We start from the raw sequence: 18,818 nt of genomic DNA, 5'->3' as shown, positions 1-18,818 counted from the left end.
AATTTATTATTAATTATTTTTTTCTATATATATTTTTATAACAAATTAAAATAAATACAGTCCCAAAATTTAAACGAATATAAAATTGAAAAATTGTTAACAATTTATTTTTTGTAAAAGAATATTTCTTAATATGATAAATTCTAAATTTTATTTAGTTTTCAATCTTCATTTCTATCAAATAAAATTATATTTTTATCTTTATAATCAAATTTACTAAGATATACTAAAAATTTAAATATGATAATATATTAATGCTTTTTATTAAATGTTCGTATAAAAAGTTTCATTTAACAATTTTTCAAACATCTTGTTTCATATCTTCACATATTTTGTTTCTTAAATAATATTAATTTATAATTAACATAGCATACATATAAGTAAAATAACTAAAAATTTTTTATTTTCTTTCAAATTATTGCAGATATCGATATGTTTTTTCTTTAAATTAACCGATTTATAATTGGGAATCATTTAATGTGTACTTAGTAAGAAACCTAATAATATTTAATTAGATCATTTTTTTATATAGCATATATATATTCATATACATTTTTTTTTTTAGTCATAGTAAGAAATATTTTTCATAATTGCTTTAAAAATATTTTATTAAATGTCCTCATTCAATTGCAAATATATGTTCGTTTTTATAATAATAATTTATATTATTATGACTCAATAATATTACTATAGATATAGTTCCATTTTCATATCTTCTTATATAGTTCTTCTTTGTTTTTCTCTAAAATCTTTGTTTAATTTTCTAAATACGAAATAAAATTTTTCAAGTAAATATTGTTTCATTAGAAATATTACAATCAACAAAATTAATATATTATATTATTTTATTTTAAAAAATAGTTATAAATAATATATTAATAATTTTTAATTAAAAATTTCTAATTAAAAATTATTAATAATTTTTCATTAGAAATTATAATATATATATTATATAGTTACATAATATATAATATTATAATATAATATATATAGTTATGGTTTTATAATAACTTATCATTTATTATTTCATCTTATATGTCACTATTCTATTAGTCATAAATGTCATTTACAAGAATACAACAGTCATATGTTCTATCCTTCGCATACTTAGTTGACCTACATTAATCAACATGTATTCACTGAATTATTACAGCTTCTTATCTCGCTATTTCAAGCAAGTTATTCTATTCGCTTCTTATTTCGTTAAAACAATCGATTTTAGAATTTATTGAATCCAAAATATTTAATATATAATAAATATAATATATAATAAATTTGTTAAAGAATATTCATTTAAAATTATATTATATTTGAACAATCACCAATATATTGAAAATTTATATTGAAAGAACATTGCCATCAAAAAAAAAATAAAAGTTTTTCACTTTCCTGAAGATATTAATTTAAAAAGAAAACAACGAATTCTAAATATCTATACTTTTCAATCATATATATATTGATCAAATTTATCTAATCATAATGGAATTATGAATTATTATTATAAAAAATACATTAATTGGAATTTTTAAAAATCTTTACATTATAAACAATTATCGAAGATTTTTACAAATAAATAATTATATTAATAAATAATATTATTATTAATTATTATTATTAATTTACTAAATAAAAAATAAATTTCAAAATTCTTACGTCTAATTCCCCAATCCATCATTGTGTATAAAATTGTCAATTTCTTTTACGTGGCTCCTGAAAATATGTATGCGTATGCGCGTTCGTTTATGGTTCCTTTTTCGATCGATTACTTCAATTTTGATCCTTTAAATTTCACTTTTATAATCAAAATTACAGTAAAAAATAGAAAACTATTACATTCTCTAAATATTTACGTTTTTATTGCAATTTATATATATTTGTGCAAATATATTTTAAAAACCAGGTTATGTATTTGACATAGCACTTAAAAATTTTATTATTGGCATGATAATACTTGTGCATTGAAGTTTTTTCTTTAGTTTTCGAATACAACAAATGTGCTTTATTAAAATAAGTAATATAGAAAAAAAAGAAAGAAAAAAAAGCACAAATATATTTCTAATTAAAATTTCTAAATTAATGTTATTATAAAAATATAAATTTCAATTCTTAAAGAAAAAAGAATTTAAATTTCTCCATTTAGAGATTTACAAATTCATAACAATATGTATAAAATTGTTTCAATATGCTTTTTAATGTTTTAGCGTATCATTTGATTACATTATAACATGCAATATTTTTTCATTCAATGACAGATTCTTTACCAAACAATTCAAAATGTTGATTCATCTTGATTATTGTATACAGATCTAAACATTTCACGCAAACATTAAAAGGAAGAAAAATACAAATATCTTTTTCTATACAAAAATTTCTTTACAACATAATAGTTCAAATCACAACTACCAACAAAAGTAACGTTAAATTACGTCACAATGTTGCGCGACTTTAAGCATTTCAGTCAGAAACAAGAGTCAGTGGGCGGTTCTTCAGACAACAAGCAAGCGCGCGCGCCTGCTTATTATACCTATTGACTTATATACATACATGAAACAATATGACAGCGCAGATTAAGTCTGATAGATGGTTGTATTGACATATATACATTTAATTCTAATTTTTCAATAATTTTTTTATTTCATTATTTCTTAATTATTATTATTTAAACTTCTTGTTAATGTTGATTAAGATTTATTTATCAAGTTATAAACAATTTAAATTCGCAAAATGAAGCAAGATAAAAATAAAGATAGAAATAAATTGCAATGGCAATATAATAGAGATAAAACGATCTGATAGAATACTATATGAGCATTCCTTTTTATCTAACATAAACTTCAATTGTTTATAATTTATTAAATAAATCTTAACCAATTTTTAATTTTTTTATTTGTATCAATTTTTATCTTTAATTAATTCTTTAAAATGAATATATAAATATATAAACACTTCATTTTATTTTTCTATCAATCAAATTTCACAATCTTCTCAAATTATTTTCATTAAAAGTACCAATACGTACCGCGAGTAGAAGAATGATTCATAAGAATAGCTAAAGGACATTCGTCATCGTCCAATATATATTCTTGTTGGGTTCCTCCATTAAGATTATTCTCACTATTTACCTACATACAACATTTAATTTTATATATATATAATTACATTTATTTTTATAGAAAAATTACTAAATTTAGAAAATTATTATTATTGAATTATAATCTAAATTTGAGCTTTATTCTTTTCAAAGTTATAGATATTTTCTATATTTTGATTCCACCATATTAATTATTATTAACAATTAATTATTAACAATCAAAATTCTTTCTAATCACAAATAACTGCAATTTTTTTTTAATTTCCTCCAAGTTGAAATGAAATAATGAATATTTCTCATGATATATAACATAATAGTTAAAACTTTCCTTTCTAACAAATTCTCTTATTAACAAGATTTTGATTATTGCGAATTCTTTCTATATCCAAAAATTAAAGTTTAATTTCTATACAAAATTAATTTTTTTGTAACGATATTTTTGTACATTCAACGAGATTCGGATTGAATCACAGTAATGCATCATGCAGTTGAAAATAAACACACAAACCTTTAAGAATATATTTAAAATATGGTAGAAGCAATAGAATTACTTATTAATGTAAAATTATATTAACATAAAAAGTACATTTTTTATTCTCCAACAAATGAAGATCAAATTTAAATTAATTTATTAATACTATAATAAAATAAAAAGATTTTAAAATATATTTAATAAATTAATTTACTTAATATTAGGAAACATATTTTTTTTCGATCATATCTTGATTATATCATATGACATAATATACATATAGAGAGCGTTTTATTTAAATAAATATGCTCGAATATCGAAAAATTAAAATTATTAAAAAAATATTTTAATAAAAGATATTTAATTCAAAGAAAGATATATTATGTAAATAATTCTCTTATAAATAAAAAAATAGTAAGAAAAATATTAAGATGATTAATATTCATTTTTTTAAATATAAAATATATATAGAACTATATAATTTTGAATATATTAATTAATTTATTTGAGTATTCTTTTTAAAAATGTATTAATATGTATAAAAAAAAATCTACTTATATCGAAAAATTGGTTTTTCAATTAAAAAATTTTAAGGAAATAAATAAAAGATAATAATCGATTTGAAAAAATAACTATTGATTTTAGTTCTATAGGAAAAACACATATATTTACTTTATTAATCATCTTTTTTGATTAAACAAAACACGATAGAATATAATGCTTACATTAAGCGATAGTAAATGAAATTCATCACATATTCAGTCAATAAAGGAAATATATGCATTTATTTTTATATATTTTCTCATTATCCTACTAAATCAACACAAGAAATGAAAATGTCATCTTTTTCAGTTTCAAATTTAATACAAAAATGCAATATTTGAATTAAAATATTTTCTAAATCAATGATTTTTCAATATATATATAAATAAATATATGTATAATTATATAGATATAAATTATATATAATATATATAAATAAATATAGATAAATATTTTTTTATAAGAAATACTCAAATAAATCGATTAATACATTCAAAATTATATACTTTATTTAAAAAGTGAAGTTGATCTCTGAAATCTCTTTTATTATTTAATCTACAAAAAAATGATTTGCATTTCCTTTACCAAATACCAAATAACTTATTAATCAAATAATTTTATTAAATTTTTTTTTTTTATAATTTTAATTTTTCATGAACTTCGTATTAGCATATTTTGTTAATAAAACATTTTCACACATGCGCGCACGCACGCGCACACACACACATATATATATATATATATTAATACATAAGAAATAAAAAAAATCTATCTTTGTAGTAAATAAATCGTAAAAAAATATTCAACTGACCTGTACAAGACAATATTGTTGTGGATCAACTTTCTCTAAGCCATATTTGGAAAGCATTTCTCGTACGACTTGAACTGCTGAATCTCGAACACTTAAAAGCAAAGTTTTATAGGGAACATCTTTGCAAAGTGCTTCACCATAAATCTTCAATGTTCCTCCAGTATCAGGACCACCATCTTTACTGCGAAATTGTTGCAATTTTCTCTCCAATTTTTGTTGACGTCGCCTTCTCATCACAGCTTCTGGATTTGAAATACTTCTGGTAAAGCTCGTTTCAGGTAACTCTAAAGCAAACATTATTGTATTATTATACAATTATATTTCAATGTATCAACATATCATTTCACAAATATCCAATATTCATAACAAAAAACTTATACCTGTATAAAGTTTTTCAGCTACTCCATTTTGATCAACGGGTATACTATTCTCATCTTGTTCTAAACTCTTTAAACGACTGAGTTTTTCTTGTTTTTTCATTTGTTTCTTTTCACGTTTACTCAATTTTCTACGAAAACTAGATCCATCTGAAGAAGAAAAACCAACACCTTGAGCGTTAGTCTTATCATCGATTCTTCTTAACAAAAAACGTCCTTCGCGATCATCGATGTGCCAATTCAATTGCACTAACAATGGTTTCTCCTCAAATCCAAGCTTACGTTCTTCTATAAATAAAATAAATGAAATAATAAAAAGAAATAAGAAAGAGAATAGATGAATTGTAATTGATTGTACATAATATTTAAATTTAATATAAATTTATCTTTATTATACTTACCACCATTTTCATGAATTTCATAAAGTGCATATTCTGGAACTGAAAGCATTCGCATATCTGGACGGAATTTTTCAATAAGAGTTTCGATGACCGCTTGACTTGTTGCATCCGATGCTACTCTAATACATTTCGTTGCAACTTTTTGACCACTATCTTGAAAATAAAATCTCATTACTCCATGAAATTCCAAGTCCTGAAAAAAGCAAATAAATATTGTATATACATTTTGAACATTGAATCTAAGAACAGGAAAGTCTGACGTGATTGATACAATAATTTACCTCATTTGGTTCTGAGAGTTCAAACAAATCCAATCTATTAGCGTTCCATTGTTGAATAACGCCGCGCAGAGCTTCGCGCTCAGCTTTTTTATTTGCCAATTCTGTGGCCATTCTAAAATCAATATATATATAATATAAAAAATATATATATATAATCAAAAATAAATAAAATGTTTCACCAATATATAATATAATATGTTTTTTATCGCTATGTTTTTATTAATAACCTTCATCCATCATTGTATTACATATTTTACTATATTTCAAACATAGATAAAAATTTAAAAATATTTCAAACATAGATAAAAATTTAAAAATATTTCAAACATTCAAATAAAAATATTTATTCCAATTGTATTTGTTTTTTATGCTTAATTGCTTATTGATTAATCAATTCTCAAGAAAAACTTAACATGTGTTCAAATTATGTTTAAATATTTTAATAATTATTCTTTAATCAAATTTCAATCGATTAAATTTATAAGATAACAAGTGAAATTTTGTTTTTACTTATAATCAAAAGATTTCATTACACAAATGTTTTATTGCAGTACATTCAAAGTAATTTTTTCTATTAAATCAAATTAAATTACAAATTAAAATATTCTCATAATACATTAAATAATTTTTAAAGCAGTATTTGTTCTTGATATTATGCATATATACAAACAATATATAAATTATATGATATTATACAAACAATTCCTAATTGAAAAACGATTCTTCTATAATGAATATATATATACAAATAATTCTCAATTATCAATGAAAAATATTTTTTATATCAAATGTTATTTTTATACTAAATGTTTAATATATATTTATAAAAAAATATTTTTAAAAATCATACATAATTTAAAAATATTTAAAATTAGGTTTGCAATATATAAAAAAATTATAAGCTACTAACAAAGTGAAAGAAGTTGTTACAATTGTCAGGAAAAGGGTCGGTTTTTGAATCGGTTGTAATCGACTCGGTTCGGATATTCTCGGTAATGTTCGAATAAAATCGGTTTAAGTCGAAGTGAAACACATCCAACGAATAAGTCGCATACCATGCATTCCAATCTTCTTCGACAACAGTCAGTCTTAAAGCCTTAAAAGTGCGCTTGAGTAATTTGAACACGCTTGAGTACCTCTCATATACACTTAGTAATTTCCGCGATTTTTCGCATGCTTCTTTTTCTCATATCACTTACACTTTTAAACATTTCGTTGTCCTCAAATTTTTTATACAAGAACACACCTATATACAGCACTATATATTATGTGCCTTCATTATGAGCTTCTCTCCCATCTGTTTTACGCATATGTACTTGCATATATATATCCATTCTGAATATATAATTAAATATTTATATGTTCATAATGTGAAGAATGAAAATATAAATGTTATATAAAACAATCTATATCTACTTTATCAATTAAATGTAAAAAATTCTATTTTCTCTTTTTTTTGTGTATGTATGTGTGTGTGTAAAAGCACAAATTTAAAAACAGATATTTTTTCATTATTCATATTTTTATAGATTAAATAACTAATAACTAATATAATGCAATAACCAAAATAATATAATAAATAGAAATTTTTTCGAAAGAATTTCTTGTGAGAGAATCATGTTAAAGAAATATTCAAAACATATTCTTTTTATACAACAAATACAATTGAAATAGTAAAAGTTATAAAAAAATTGAAAGAGCACAGAAACTATCATCGTACTTACTCTTCCGAGATTGTCATTCTTCTAATACAGTCAAGCAAAATATAAAGAAAAAGAAAGATGATCTATCCAAATAAAACTAAACACTTCAAAAGAAAAACTTCTTGATTTAAAGTTCAGAAATGTATATCAAACGAAGCAAATATAAATTTCTAAAAATAATAAATATAATTTGTTCTTATTAGGAGATATGTAATTGCTTTTTATGATGTACATGAAACATTTGTTTGTTAAACGCACACATAAATTTCACAAATTCAATCGATACTTTAAAAATATGTTTATAAAAACTTGTCGATTATTAAACATTTTTTTTATCTTTCAAAAAATATTTTCAGTTAAATATAAATATACAATAATGAACTTATAATTCACTTCGTTAACGAAAAAAATTTTAAGATTTTTATAAATATTGTTCAATTTACAAATTACACTTTTTTTATTTTAGTTAATAATTAATAATATTCAACATTGAAATTGCTAATAGTTTCACAGTAAACATTATAAAAATAAATGCCACACCCAAAGTTTTTTATTTTACATATTACAAGTACTGCGTATACCCAAACTTATCCCTTGCCGCGTAATTACTAAACTGACCACACGAACAGACTGAAAGCTTGGGCCTCAAGAGTGGGAGAACATTGAACCTTCTGGTATAACGTTTCCTTCACCAACGTTACATTATTCTCTATTTATTCCTCTTCTTTCAATCAACTTTTACCCCTACTATTCCTTTATGCTATTCACTGTCATACTATGATGTATACAACTTGATCTGGTCCGATTCATACTGCTTCATTCCATTCTATTCCATTCCGTTCCGTTGTATTCCGTTCTGTTTTGTTTCGTTGCATTTCGTTGCATTTCATTATGTTTCGTTGTGTTTCATTGTGTTTCGTTGCGTTTCGTTGCGTTTCATTTCGTTGCGTTTCGTTGCGTTTCGTTACATTTCGTTTCATTCTGTTTTATTTCATTGCGTTATTTTTTATTGCATTCCGCTTCGTTGTATTTCGTTTCATTTCTTGCATTTTCTCCTGATCCATTTTGTTATGTTTAATACGTTGCTGATTCGTTTCATTTCATTTTATTACGTTTTGTTTCGTTTCGTTTAGTTGCGTTTTGTTCCGTTTCGTTTCATTAAATTGATAATGTGTAATATACGTATAGAATATTTTGATAAAATTAAAAAAAAAAAACTAAAGATTATATAAGAGAAAATTAAAACAAATACAAAAAATGATATACAAAAATATTTAATTGAAATTTATTTTTTAAATTATAAACAATTTAATTTTTTAATTAATAAATTAAATAAAATATATGAAGATAGAATATGATATAGATAGAATTGTGACACTATTTCACTTAAATTGATCTAAATAAATTAAATTGATTATAACTTAAAACATAAAAGCGGACATTTTTGTTTACCAATTGCTGGCTTTGTTTTAATCTCTAAAATTATCTTTTTTATTTACTTTCTCTGAATAATATAAAATAATAATCATGTAACTACATATATATATGCTATCAATTTACTTTCAACAATTTTGTTGAAAATGGATGCTTAAATGATCTATTTATTCCCAACTAACTATTTTTTATTTATTTTATTCACATGAATATACTAAATGCTAGATATGTATCATATGCAAAATATGTATTAATGTAAATTATTATATATTTAAAATATAATAATTTTTCTCATGTGTGCATTTAATCTTTTGCATTATAAATTTTGATAATATATATATATATACCTATAGTACATATAGTATATATACCTATAGTATATATATATATATACTTAATTATATATATACATATATTTAATGATTAGTTTGGATTATTTTCAGGAAATTCATATTCAAGAAATAATAATGCTATAATGATTAGTTTAGATTATTTTCAGAAAATTTATATTCAAGAAATATTCAGAAAATATTTAAAAAAATTTTTCAAAATTCATGTCAAGAAAATAAATTTTCAAAGAAGCTACAGCAATATTTTGATACACATACAGATCATGTTTCATTAATTAACACAGAGACAGTTCATAATGTATCAATTATCGAAATAAATACATAAGATTATCGATTATATTATCTCTTTTGTTTAGGCATCTTTTGAGTTTGTTGAAGATATGAGCAAGAAATATTAAGTGTAAGTGAAAGAGAAAAAAAAATATTGTTTCTCAAATTTATTATATATTATATATTATATATATAATTTGTATTCATTCAAATATGATTATATTAAGAATTATAATAAGAAATATGAAAATTTTATTTTTCTTATTTTAATGACTAGTAAAATAATGATCATAGATATCATATTATAGATTATAGATAATAGTTTAAGAAACAGTAAAGATAATAATGTTTCCACAAGGAGATTTGTCTTAAAGTTTGTACTTCCATATGATGAAATTTGTTTTGAAGCATATCTCATGATTAGTGACCAGACCAAGACATATTTTATTATTAGAGATCACATACTTTATACAAAGCAGAAATTCAAAAAAAATAATTTCAAGTGATTTCGATTTCATTATTTCGATATCATTATCATTCAAAGCATTGAAACTATTTAAAATAACTATGTAAGGTATAAATAGAAAATATGACAATTAGCAAAACATTGTAATTATTATAATATATTTAAGAAAATTCTATTTTTTTCTTTTTTATTTTTTTTTTTCATACTTTTAAAATCTTTATTTATATTTTTATTTATATTCATTCATTGTTTCAAACATGTTATTTATATTGTATCAGATCTTACATGTATCATATATACCATATATTCTATTATTTTTTTAAATTTCAGATTGCAATGTTTATTTTTATTATATGTAATAAATCTATCATATTTATATGTTTATTCATTATATAGAGTTCATTTGAAAATTTTAATGTAAATATTTTAAAAACAACTCATTTACGAGAAAAAAAATTAAATGCAGAAGCTCATAGGAAACTTTTAAGGAAAAAATATAACTGTATTCATTTTTAATTTATTTGATATTTCTATAGTTATTTTTTAAAAAATAAAAAAGTCAATTTTTTTTTAATGGAACTTAACATTTTTCTTCATAGAATTTTACTATTTGGAAAAAATATCTATTTAATATTTTTTATCAGATTCATAAAAAATATTTAAAAAATTAAAAAAATATTTAATAAAATGAAAAATTTATTCAACGTAAAGTAAACAAAAGAGAATTATATGATATATAATAAATATATGATAAATTTATTTAATTTTTTGATGATTATCATATGATATGATAAAACCGATAATAATTTTAATTTTTTGCACTTCTTTCTTCTCTCTTTTTATTGCACTTTTTTAATTATACAAAGAATTAAATTTAATCTTTTTAATATGAATCTCATAAAAATATTATGTTGAAATTTTTTTTATAAGAAATACTAATTTCTATTAAAAAAAAAATTTGATTTCAAAAACTGGTAAAAATGACTATTAATTTTAAAATTAAAAATCCACAAATTATAAATCATTACTGTAATTTAGCATTTATATATAATATATATTCTGATATACTGATAATTATATTACATTATCATAATTTACAAAAACATTAAAATAATTCTATTATTAACTGGAAGATAATACTGTTTAATCATTAATCTTTTTACAATATAAGATATTCTTTGGTTTTTGATTTTAGTTCATCATGAATAATTATTATAATATACATATATATTATAATATATCTACATTTACATATCTCATTTGGCAAATATATGTTTAATGTTATACATGCTTTAATTTTTTAGTATATAATAAATTTTTAATATTAGAGGAAAAATAAAAATCCTTTTGAATAGAAGTTTTAAATGAAAAATAATATAAATTTTCTATTATCAAATAATTCTTATCAAACTATTTAAATTAATATTCAATTTAATTATTTTATTTTTGTATTATATATAATTAAATAATTATGACAATCAATTTTTTCTAAGGAAAATAAAAAAAAACAAGCAAAATATTAGAAATCATAATATATCATAGCAAATCATTTTATTAAATATATTAGAAATCATAGTATATCATAGTAAATCATTTTATTAAATATTCAAAATTATATCTGTAAATTTTCGAACATTAAGTTTTATGTATTAAATACATAACTATTCTCTTGAACAAACATAAAAATATGCATTGTTTCTGTTCCAATTAAATTGTCAAATATTTAAGAAAATATAAGACTTAATAAGAATTTAATCGATGAATATCATTTGATTTTATTTAATTATTTTAATAAAATAATATTATATCTTGATATTTTTTATTTTCTTCATCTTTTTCATTTTTCCAATTTTCAAAAAAAAATTTGTTGCCATAATATTATAATTACATACAAAAGAGAAAAATAAAATATAATATTTTAAATAAATATTATTTAGTAATAAAAAATATATAAATAACAAAATTAATATTATTTCTCTAATAATCGTCTAAAAAAATCTAATTTTTAATAGATATGTCAAAAAAATTTGTTCAACATTGAGAAATTAATTATTTTTTATCATTTAATAAAGAAAAAATGAAATTGAAAGTTTCATTCGTTTCTGAGAAAACAACTTATGATACTTTATTTGGACCACTCTATATGTGTATACATTGATCAAAATCAACATATAGTATATACTATATAGTAAAAATTGAATTTGATTTTAAAGTTAAATTTTAATTTTAATTAATATATAAAATTTCCGAAATTTATTTTCTATTACTATTTTCAATTTGCAAATACTATAATTATATTCAATTACTTAATAGATATATTTTTAAACTTTTTATTTTTAAACTTATTTATGTTCTTTAAAATCATTTTTTTTAGTAACTTTAATGTAGGATAAATGTATACATATGTTTGCATATATATTGTACATAGTATCGATTTACTATCGTGTATTAGAATACATTCAGAGAACTGCTAAATTATGAAATGTTATGTGCAATAATTTTTGAATAATAATGATAATGGATAATAAAAATTGTTATTTAAAATTGTATATATATTAATGTTTTTATATAGAAATTTAGCTTTTATGTAAAAATTTGTTTACTAACTTTTTCTCGAATTGTTGTGTGTGTTCACTACACTTTACTCATTTTAACCTCTTCACTGACCTTTATAATTCTTAATTGAATTTATTATTATTCTTCATAATCTTCTATATAATCAAGTGTAAAAAGATTTTTTTACTGATATTCTTATTTATAACTTAAACAAATCATCAATTGGCACTGAAGAAAACGTTATAATTAAATAAATTTCAAATAAAGCACTAATATATAAAAGATTATAGATAAATATACATAAAATGAGATATATTAAAAAATATATAATTTTAACAATGCATCACTTAATAATTCACTGATAAAAATCAATTGAAAAATAAGAAAGAATAAAAAACTATACTGAAACCAAACTTCTAGTTCTACATTTATATGTAAAACTTTAAACACACATATACAAGTTTAATTGCAATCGTAAATTCCAACAGGTGTCGCTTTATCGTGTTCTATGAAACGATGATAAATCTATAATACTAATATCTTATTCATTCGTTAATATTATATATATATATATATATATATATTTTAAATAAAATTAAAATTTAATATAAAAATATTAAAAAAAAATTTTTATGCAAGAAATAACTTTTAAAAATATTTAGAATATATTTTACAAAATTATAATTTTATTCTGATTATTATTTAAAACTGTTATTATTTAAAAATTAATAATAATATAAAATCGTATTAATATTAATAATATTATAATAATTAATAGAAATATTTATCAAATTTAATTTACGATCAAATTATATTAGAAAAAATATAGCTAAACGTAATGACGGTTATTATACATTTCATTGGTTCATCTTAATTTATGTTTCGAAATTATTGAAATTTTAACGAAAAATAAGTATTTATTAAATTGATATTAGTTACTATTTGCTAACATACTTCATGATGGTCAATAAATATAAAGATAGTAATATGTGTCCTTGAGTAAGTATTATATTAAATACATAAATATATGACATATTCGTGGTTGGTAAAATGGAAAAATCATATCAATAGTAAAATATGTATTTTCATAATTATAATTTTATTATAGAAATTAATAAAAAGCATGGAGGATGACATCGATATTTATGAAGATTTACCAAATTTTAGAACAGAGTTCAATGAAAACGTAAGTATTATAAAATATAATATTTATGATTAGGTTAAGTATAGATTATACATAATTTATTTAAAAACTTCAGTTTGTGATAAATAATGAAGAAAATATTGTGGAAGAACGTCTAGAATTAAAAAAACAAATTACAGAACTAAAAACAAGATTGGAGAATTTTCAAAAAATTAATAAAAATTTGGAAATTAATTTATTTTCATTATTAAAAACTGCAAAAGCAGAAATTGCACGAAAAGATAAAATGATAGATCAGTTAAGAAAAAAGTAAGTAAATGGAAATATTGATAATTTTAAAAATATTTACTAAATTCTGATATATTTATTACAGATTAGATGATGCAACATTCAAAAGAGACAAATATCCTAAAACTAATGATTTTATTATTCATAAATCCACTTTTCAAGAAACTATTGTAAATACACATCATAAATCAACTGATATTTATTTTCCTCCAAATGAAAAAGATATTGAAACATTGGTAGCAGATTCTTTATGTAAAACCAAAGATCAATGCAACAAATCTGCCTTAATTCCTATCACTGTTTTTGGTGAGCGATTAGTTAAAAGAATGACAGATGAACAGAATTTAGAAAAAAAAGACAAGCAATCAAATAAATTAAATAATAGTAATAATGAATATAAAAATAATAAAAGCTACATAGTTAAAAATAATAAAGAAAATGGTTTTTTAAATGATACTAATTCTTGCATTACAAAAGAAACTGAATCTTCAATTGTTCACGATAAAGAAATTGAACATAGAACAAAATCTTCAACAATTTCAAAAAATACAATAAAAAATATTGATTTAAATGATAAAGATGATAGTTCTAGACTTTTGCAAAAAACAATACATATATCAACGCGAAAAAGAACAAATGAAGAAATAAACAAAGATATTCCTATAAAACGACTAAAATCTACTAGAGAAAGATATTGTTTTGAAACAATGAGAAAAAACAAAAAAAAAGAAACAAATAACATAGTTTCTGAATCCAAGGAAAAATATACATTTCCTCGGTATACCAATTTTGAATCTTCTACTCATTTTAATGAAAAACAACATAGTGTAAAAAATGTTGCTGTAGGATATACTCATAATTCAAGGATAGAATTGAAAAAACATGGAAATTTGATTGATAATATAAATAAAGACAATGAAAGAAAGAATAAAAAAAGAAATGAAAAAAGAGATGCTAATGAACATTCTACAAAACAGCATATAAAATCTACTCAAAATTCAACATTTACTTTAGATGAGAAAAATATAGGTTATCGTTGTATTGAAATTTTTGAAAGAGATAATTATCGATCTAGTCATAGTGAACATCATCGTAGAGATAGACAAAGAGGATATCATCGTATTGACAACCATCGATCGCGTGTAAAATCAATAGCATATATAAAATCGAATCGAATAGATCGAGAAGAGAAATCTAATAAAAATCAATATAATAATATAAAATATCGAAATAAAAACGTTGAAAACACAGAAAATATTGAAAAATTCATTTCTGATTCTTCTTTATCATGTAATAAAATATCTACATCAAATGCTATTCATGCATTAAATGATTCACAATCAAATTCGATAGAAAAGAAAGAAAGTATTAATATTTTAAATGATTTTCGTAATTGTAAAGAAGATATGTCAGTCACAAATGTTAATGAAATTCTTTTGTTTGATAAAAATCAAACAAATAAGGAACTTTTAATATCTAATGAAAAGTTACCAAATACATCTGTCTTACATATTTCTGAAAATAATTTTATCAAAAATAAAAATATTGAAACACAAATAAGAAAAATGATACCTTCAAAAGATATAAAAAATATATTACAAGATAATAAAGATATTGAATTAAATTTTATTAAATTAATGGAAAATAATTGTCTTTCTAATAATGTAAAACAACAGGCATTGAATCAAATAGAAATGATAGATCATTCATTAAAAAATACTATAAAAGATAATGTTCTTCAAAATTCTTGTACTCACTCTACCATTTTTTTTAAATCACCCAAAGAAATAATTGAAATACAAACAGAAAAAATATCTTCAAAAGATGTAAGAAATTTATTACAAAATAATAAATCAATTGAGTTAAATTCTACAGAATTGAAAGATAATTATTTCTCTAACAATTCAAAGAAACAGGCATTAAATCAGGTGAAAACAATAGATCATTCATTGGAAAATACTGTAAAAAATAATGTTTTTCAAAATTTTTGCTCTCATTCTACTGTTCTTAAGCCATCTAAAGAAGCGGATGAGGGAAAAAATAATCATATTAATATAACTACTGTTAATGAGAATGACATTAGAAACAATTGCAATAATTATTGTAATGATTATGATAAGTACAAAACTAATCAAAACAATTCTGAAAATGTTAAAACAACAATGAAAACCGAATATGAAAATACAATAGATGTGATAACAGAAGTAACGGAAGAAAAAGAATGTGTTAAATATATAGCAAAAACAGAAGAAGTAGAGTTAAAAGAATTTAGAAAACCACTACAAAAAATTGTAAACAATAATAAAAACACAAGAGTTACATCAATGAATATTCATGGAAAAATAATTGTGTTTGCACGACGCAAGAAACCTGTATGTTTGGCAAACAGCAATGCAAATATGACTGTTCTCATAAACAATAAATATAATATAAATGTCAATTTGCCAAGTACAGAAATTAAACAACATAAACAAATAAACATGACATGACTAATACAAATTGATTGATAGTAAAATATGGACAGAAATTATAATGATAGAGGTTAATAATAACAACAACAACAATAATAATAATGATGATGATGATGATGATGATGATAATGATAATGATAATGATAATGATGATGATGATAATGATAATAAAAAAATTATATCAATATAACATACTAAATAATAATAATAGTAATAACAGTAATAATACTACTACTACTACTACTATTACTACTACTACTACTACTATTACTACTACTACTACTAATACTACTACTACTACTACTACTATTATTACTACTAATACTAATACTACTACTATTACTACTACTACTAATAATAATAATTGCATTTGCAAAGCATCAATACATAAAATATATATAATGATGCAATTTTGAATTTAATGATGTTATATTATTAACATTATTACGGAAAACTGTATATAAACTTTTGTATGTATTAATAAAATAATATAATGTAGATAAAATAACAAATAACATAAACAACATAATATATACAATAACAAATTTTTAAGTTATTTTTAAATGAATGTTTTATTTTGACTATATATATAATGAATCAATATTTTTTAATAGTGTTATTAAGAATATGGCCAGAAAAATAGATTTACAGTTTTTAATTTTTTTAAATTTGTTTTCTAATTCGCATATTACAAATTTATTGAATTTATGGAATTAATCATTTTTAAAACTGTATCATATGAAAAATTGATTGAAAATTTTATATTTTATATTTCCTTTAATAAAAAAATACAGATCATTTAATTATTTTAATTCATCTTAGTATATTGTTCATATATAATTAGAAACAATATATAAATAATAGATATTGAAATTGCATAAAAAATGTTAGTTACAATTATAGTACACTCATACTTATACGACGTGTCTTTAGAAAGCTCATTATAATTACATTATAAGGGAAAAGCTAGTGCAACGCAGTGGAATACGACACGACACGATACGACGTGCAGGATACTAATATTGTACACGTTATGCGCTGTCGCAGTCGGAATAGACCGAGTAAAACCGAAAGAGAAAGAAAAGTATGAGCATTACTATATCGTGTACGATAGTACCTAATTAGTACTAAGTACGATTTGAATAATTGTTCGAAACGTTTAAAAAAATATATTTCTAATAATAATATATATCCAATAAATATGTATAATTAAGAAATAAAAAAAAAAGAAAAAAAATAAACAAAAAAGATAGTTTATTTGGGATTGTACAAGTCATACATAACGAATTCACGGCTACGAGTCATTCATCCAGTCTAGTTTCCGAATCGATTTCTCTACGTCTAATACGTTTGTGTTGCTAACGGTCTTCAACTGTCGAATTATGGGCTCAGTCGTTTTAAAATCTCTCTCAGTTCTTCTTGGGATATTCTTCGTTTTCGTTGGTACTATGAAATTGACTTCTCATATTAGTAAAGATCTGCACAAGGATTTGGTGAGCACTTGCTCTATAATTATGTAACATAATTCATATTTTTAATTTTACAATTTATATTCAATTGAAATTTTCATCTAATACAAATTTTTATTTTGTTTTTAAATTATTTTCCTTTGCTACGTCTATCTTCAGTGATCATAAAACATTTTTATTTTTACCTTTTGTCTGTAGTGTGCGTTAACTTTGTATATAATATGCATCATGTATTAACTATACATTATTATGACAATCTGTCAGTTTTAATTGACAATTGATCTTTTTGTTTTCCTTAATACTTGTTCATCATTTTTTTGTAGAAGTAATGATTTTTTCAATAAAAAATATTTTTCTTTAGACATCCAAAAAAATTGTTTTTATTTTTGCAATTTTTGTTTATCAAATAAAAATATATATCGATATATATTATACACGTGTTTGTATGCATAATTTTTTTTGCAGTTATAAGTATCTTATTTTTTTTTATATTGTTACCTAGAAAATAATTTTAAAAAATTTAAAATATATATAATAAAAATTATAAAAAGGAATTAAAAATTTAATAAAAAAAAAATGAACAAAAATAATAAATAATATAATATTTGAAAATATATAAATAAATAAAATTTATGGTAATTTTTAAAATTGAAAAATAAAATTTTAGATTTTATTAAAACAATCAAATTAT

General features: G+C 20.9%; 3 protein-coding genes and 1 long non-coding RNA gene across 11 annotated transcripts in view; 2 read left to right on the top strand and 2 right to left on the bottom strand.

The window, feature by feature from the left end:
* The window catches only part of LOC100864121 (adherens junction formation factor afadin), a 46,606-nt gene extending 38,193 nt beyond the window's left edge, over positions 1–8,413 (bottom strand). For all 5 annotated transcript variants that reach the window (XM_086914021.1, XM_086914023.1, XM_086914022.1 and 2 more), the window contains exons 1-6: positions 7,701–8,413; positions 5,977–6,088; positions 5,696–5,888; positions 5,298–5,582; positions 4,918–5,201; positions 3,020–3,122 (exon numbers count right to left, since the gene is read on the bottom strand). In XM_086914021.1, coding sequence (XP_086770147.1) covers positions 3,020–3,122; positions 4,918–5,201; positions 5,298–5,582; positions 5,696–5,888; positions 5,977–6,088; positions 7,701–7,717 — 994 coding nt within the window. In that variant the 5' untranslated portion in view covers positions 7,718–8,413. The remainder of the gene's footprint in view (positions 1–3,019; positions 3,123–4,917; positions 5,202–5,297; positions 5,583–5,695; positions 5,889–5,976; positions 6,089–7,700) is intronic.
* On the top strand, positions 7,010–17,906 carry FLASH (FLICE-associated huge protein). 4 transcript variants are annotated; one of them, XM_086914028.1, is made up of 4 exons: positions 7,010–7,058; positions 13,864–13,941; positions 14,015–14,208; positions 14,273–17,906. In XM_086914028.1, exons 2-4 carry the CDS (start codon positions 13,879–13,881, stop codon positions 16,674–16,676), a joined length of 2,661 nt encoding a protein of 886 aa, XP_086770154.1. In that variant the 5' UTR covers positions 7,010–7,058; positions 13,864–13,878; the 3' UTR covers positions 16,677–17,906. The 4 variants fall into 4 exon arrangements, with proteins under 4 accessions (XP_086770154.1, XP_012341604.1, XP_086770153.1 ...); XM_012486150.3 differs by lacking the exon at positions 7,010–7,058 and adding an exon at positions 13,567–13,754; XM_086914027.1 differs by lacking the exon at positions 7,010–7,058 and adding an exon at positions 13,753–13,796.
* LOC100864352 (putative acetylcholine receptor chaperone) overlaps positions 17,538–18,818 on the top strand; it is a 3,613-nt gene continuing 2,332 nt past the window's right edge. Inside the window, exon 1 of the mRNA XM_003693395.4 lies at positions 17,538–18,151. Within this exon, the coding sequence (XP_003693443.1) occupies positions 18,041–18,151 (111 nt within the window). The 5' untranslated portion in view covers positions 17,538–18,040. The remainder of the gene's footprint in view (positions 18,152–18,818) is intronic.
* Positions 17,896–18,818, bottom strand: part of LOC147656622 (uncharacterized) — a 1,409-nt gene continuing 486 nt past the window's right edge. The window contains exon 2 of the long non-coding RNA XR_015294090.1: positions 17,896–18,625. This is a non-coding gene — a long non-coding RNA (uncharacterized LOC147656622). The remainder of the gene's footprint in view (positions 18,626–18,818) is intronic.

Source organism: Apis florea, unplaced genomic scaffold, assembly GCF_048593485.1.
Source record: "Apis florea isolate Af1SG1 unplaced genomic scaffold, ASM4859348v1 contig_3571_pilon, whole genome shotgun sequence".
Classification (NCBI taxonomy): domain Eukaryota; kingdom Metazoa; phylum Arthropoda; class Insecta; order Hymenoptera; family Apidae; genus Apis; species Apis florea.
This window is presented reverse-complemented; position numbering and strand designations above follow the sequence as displayed.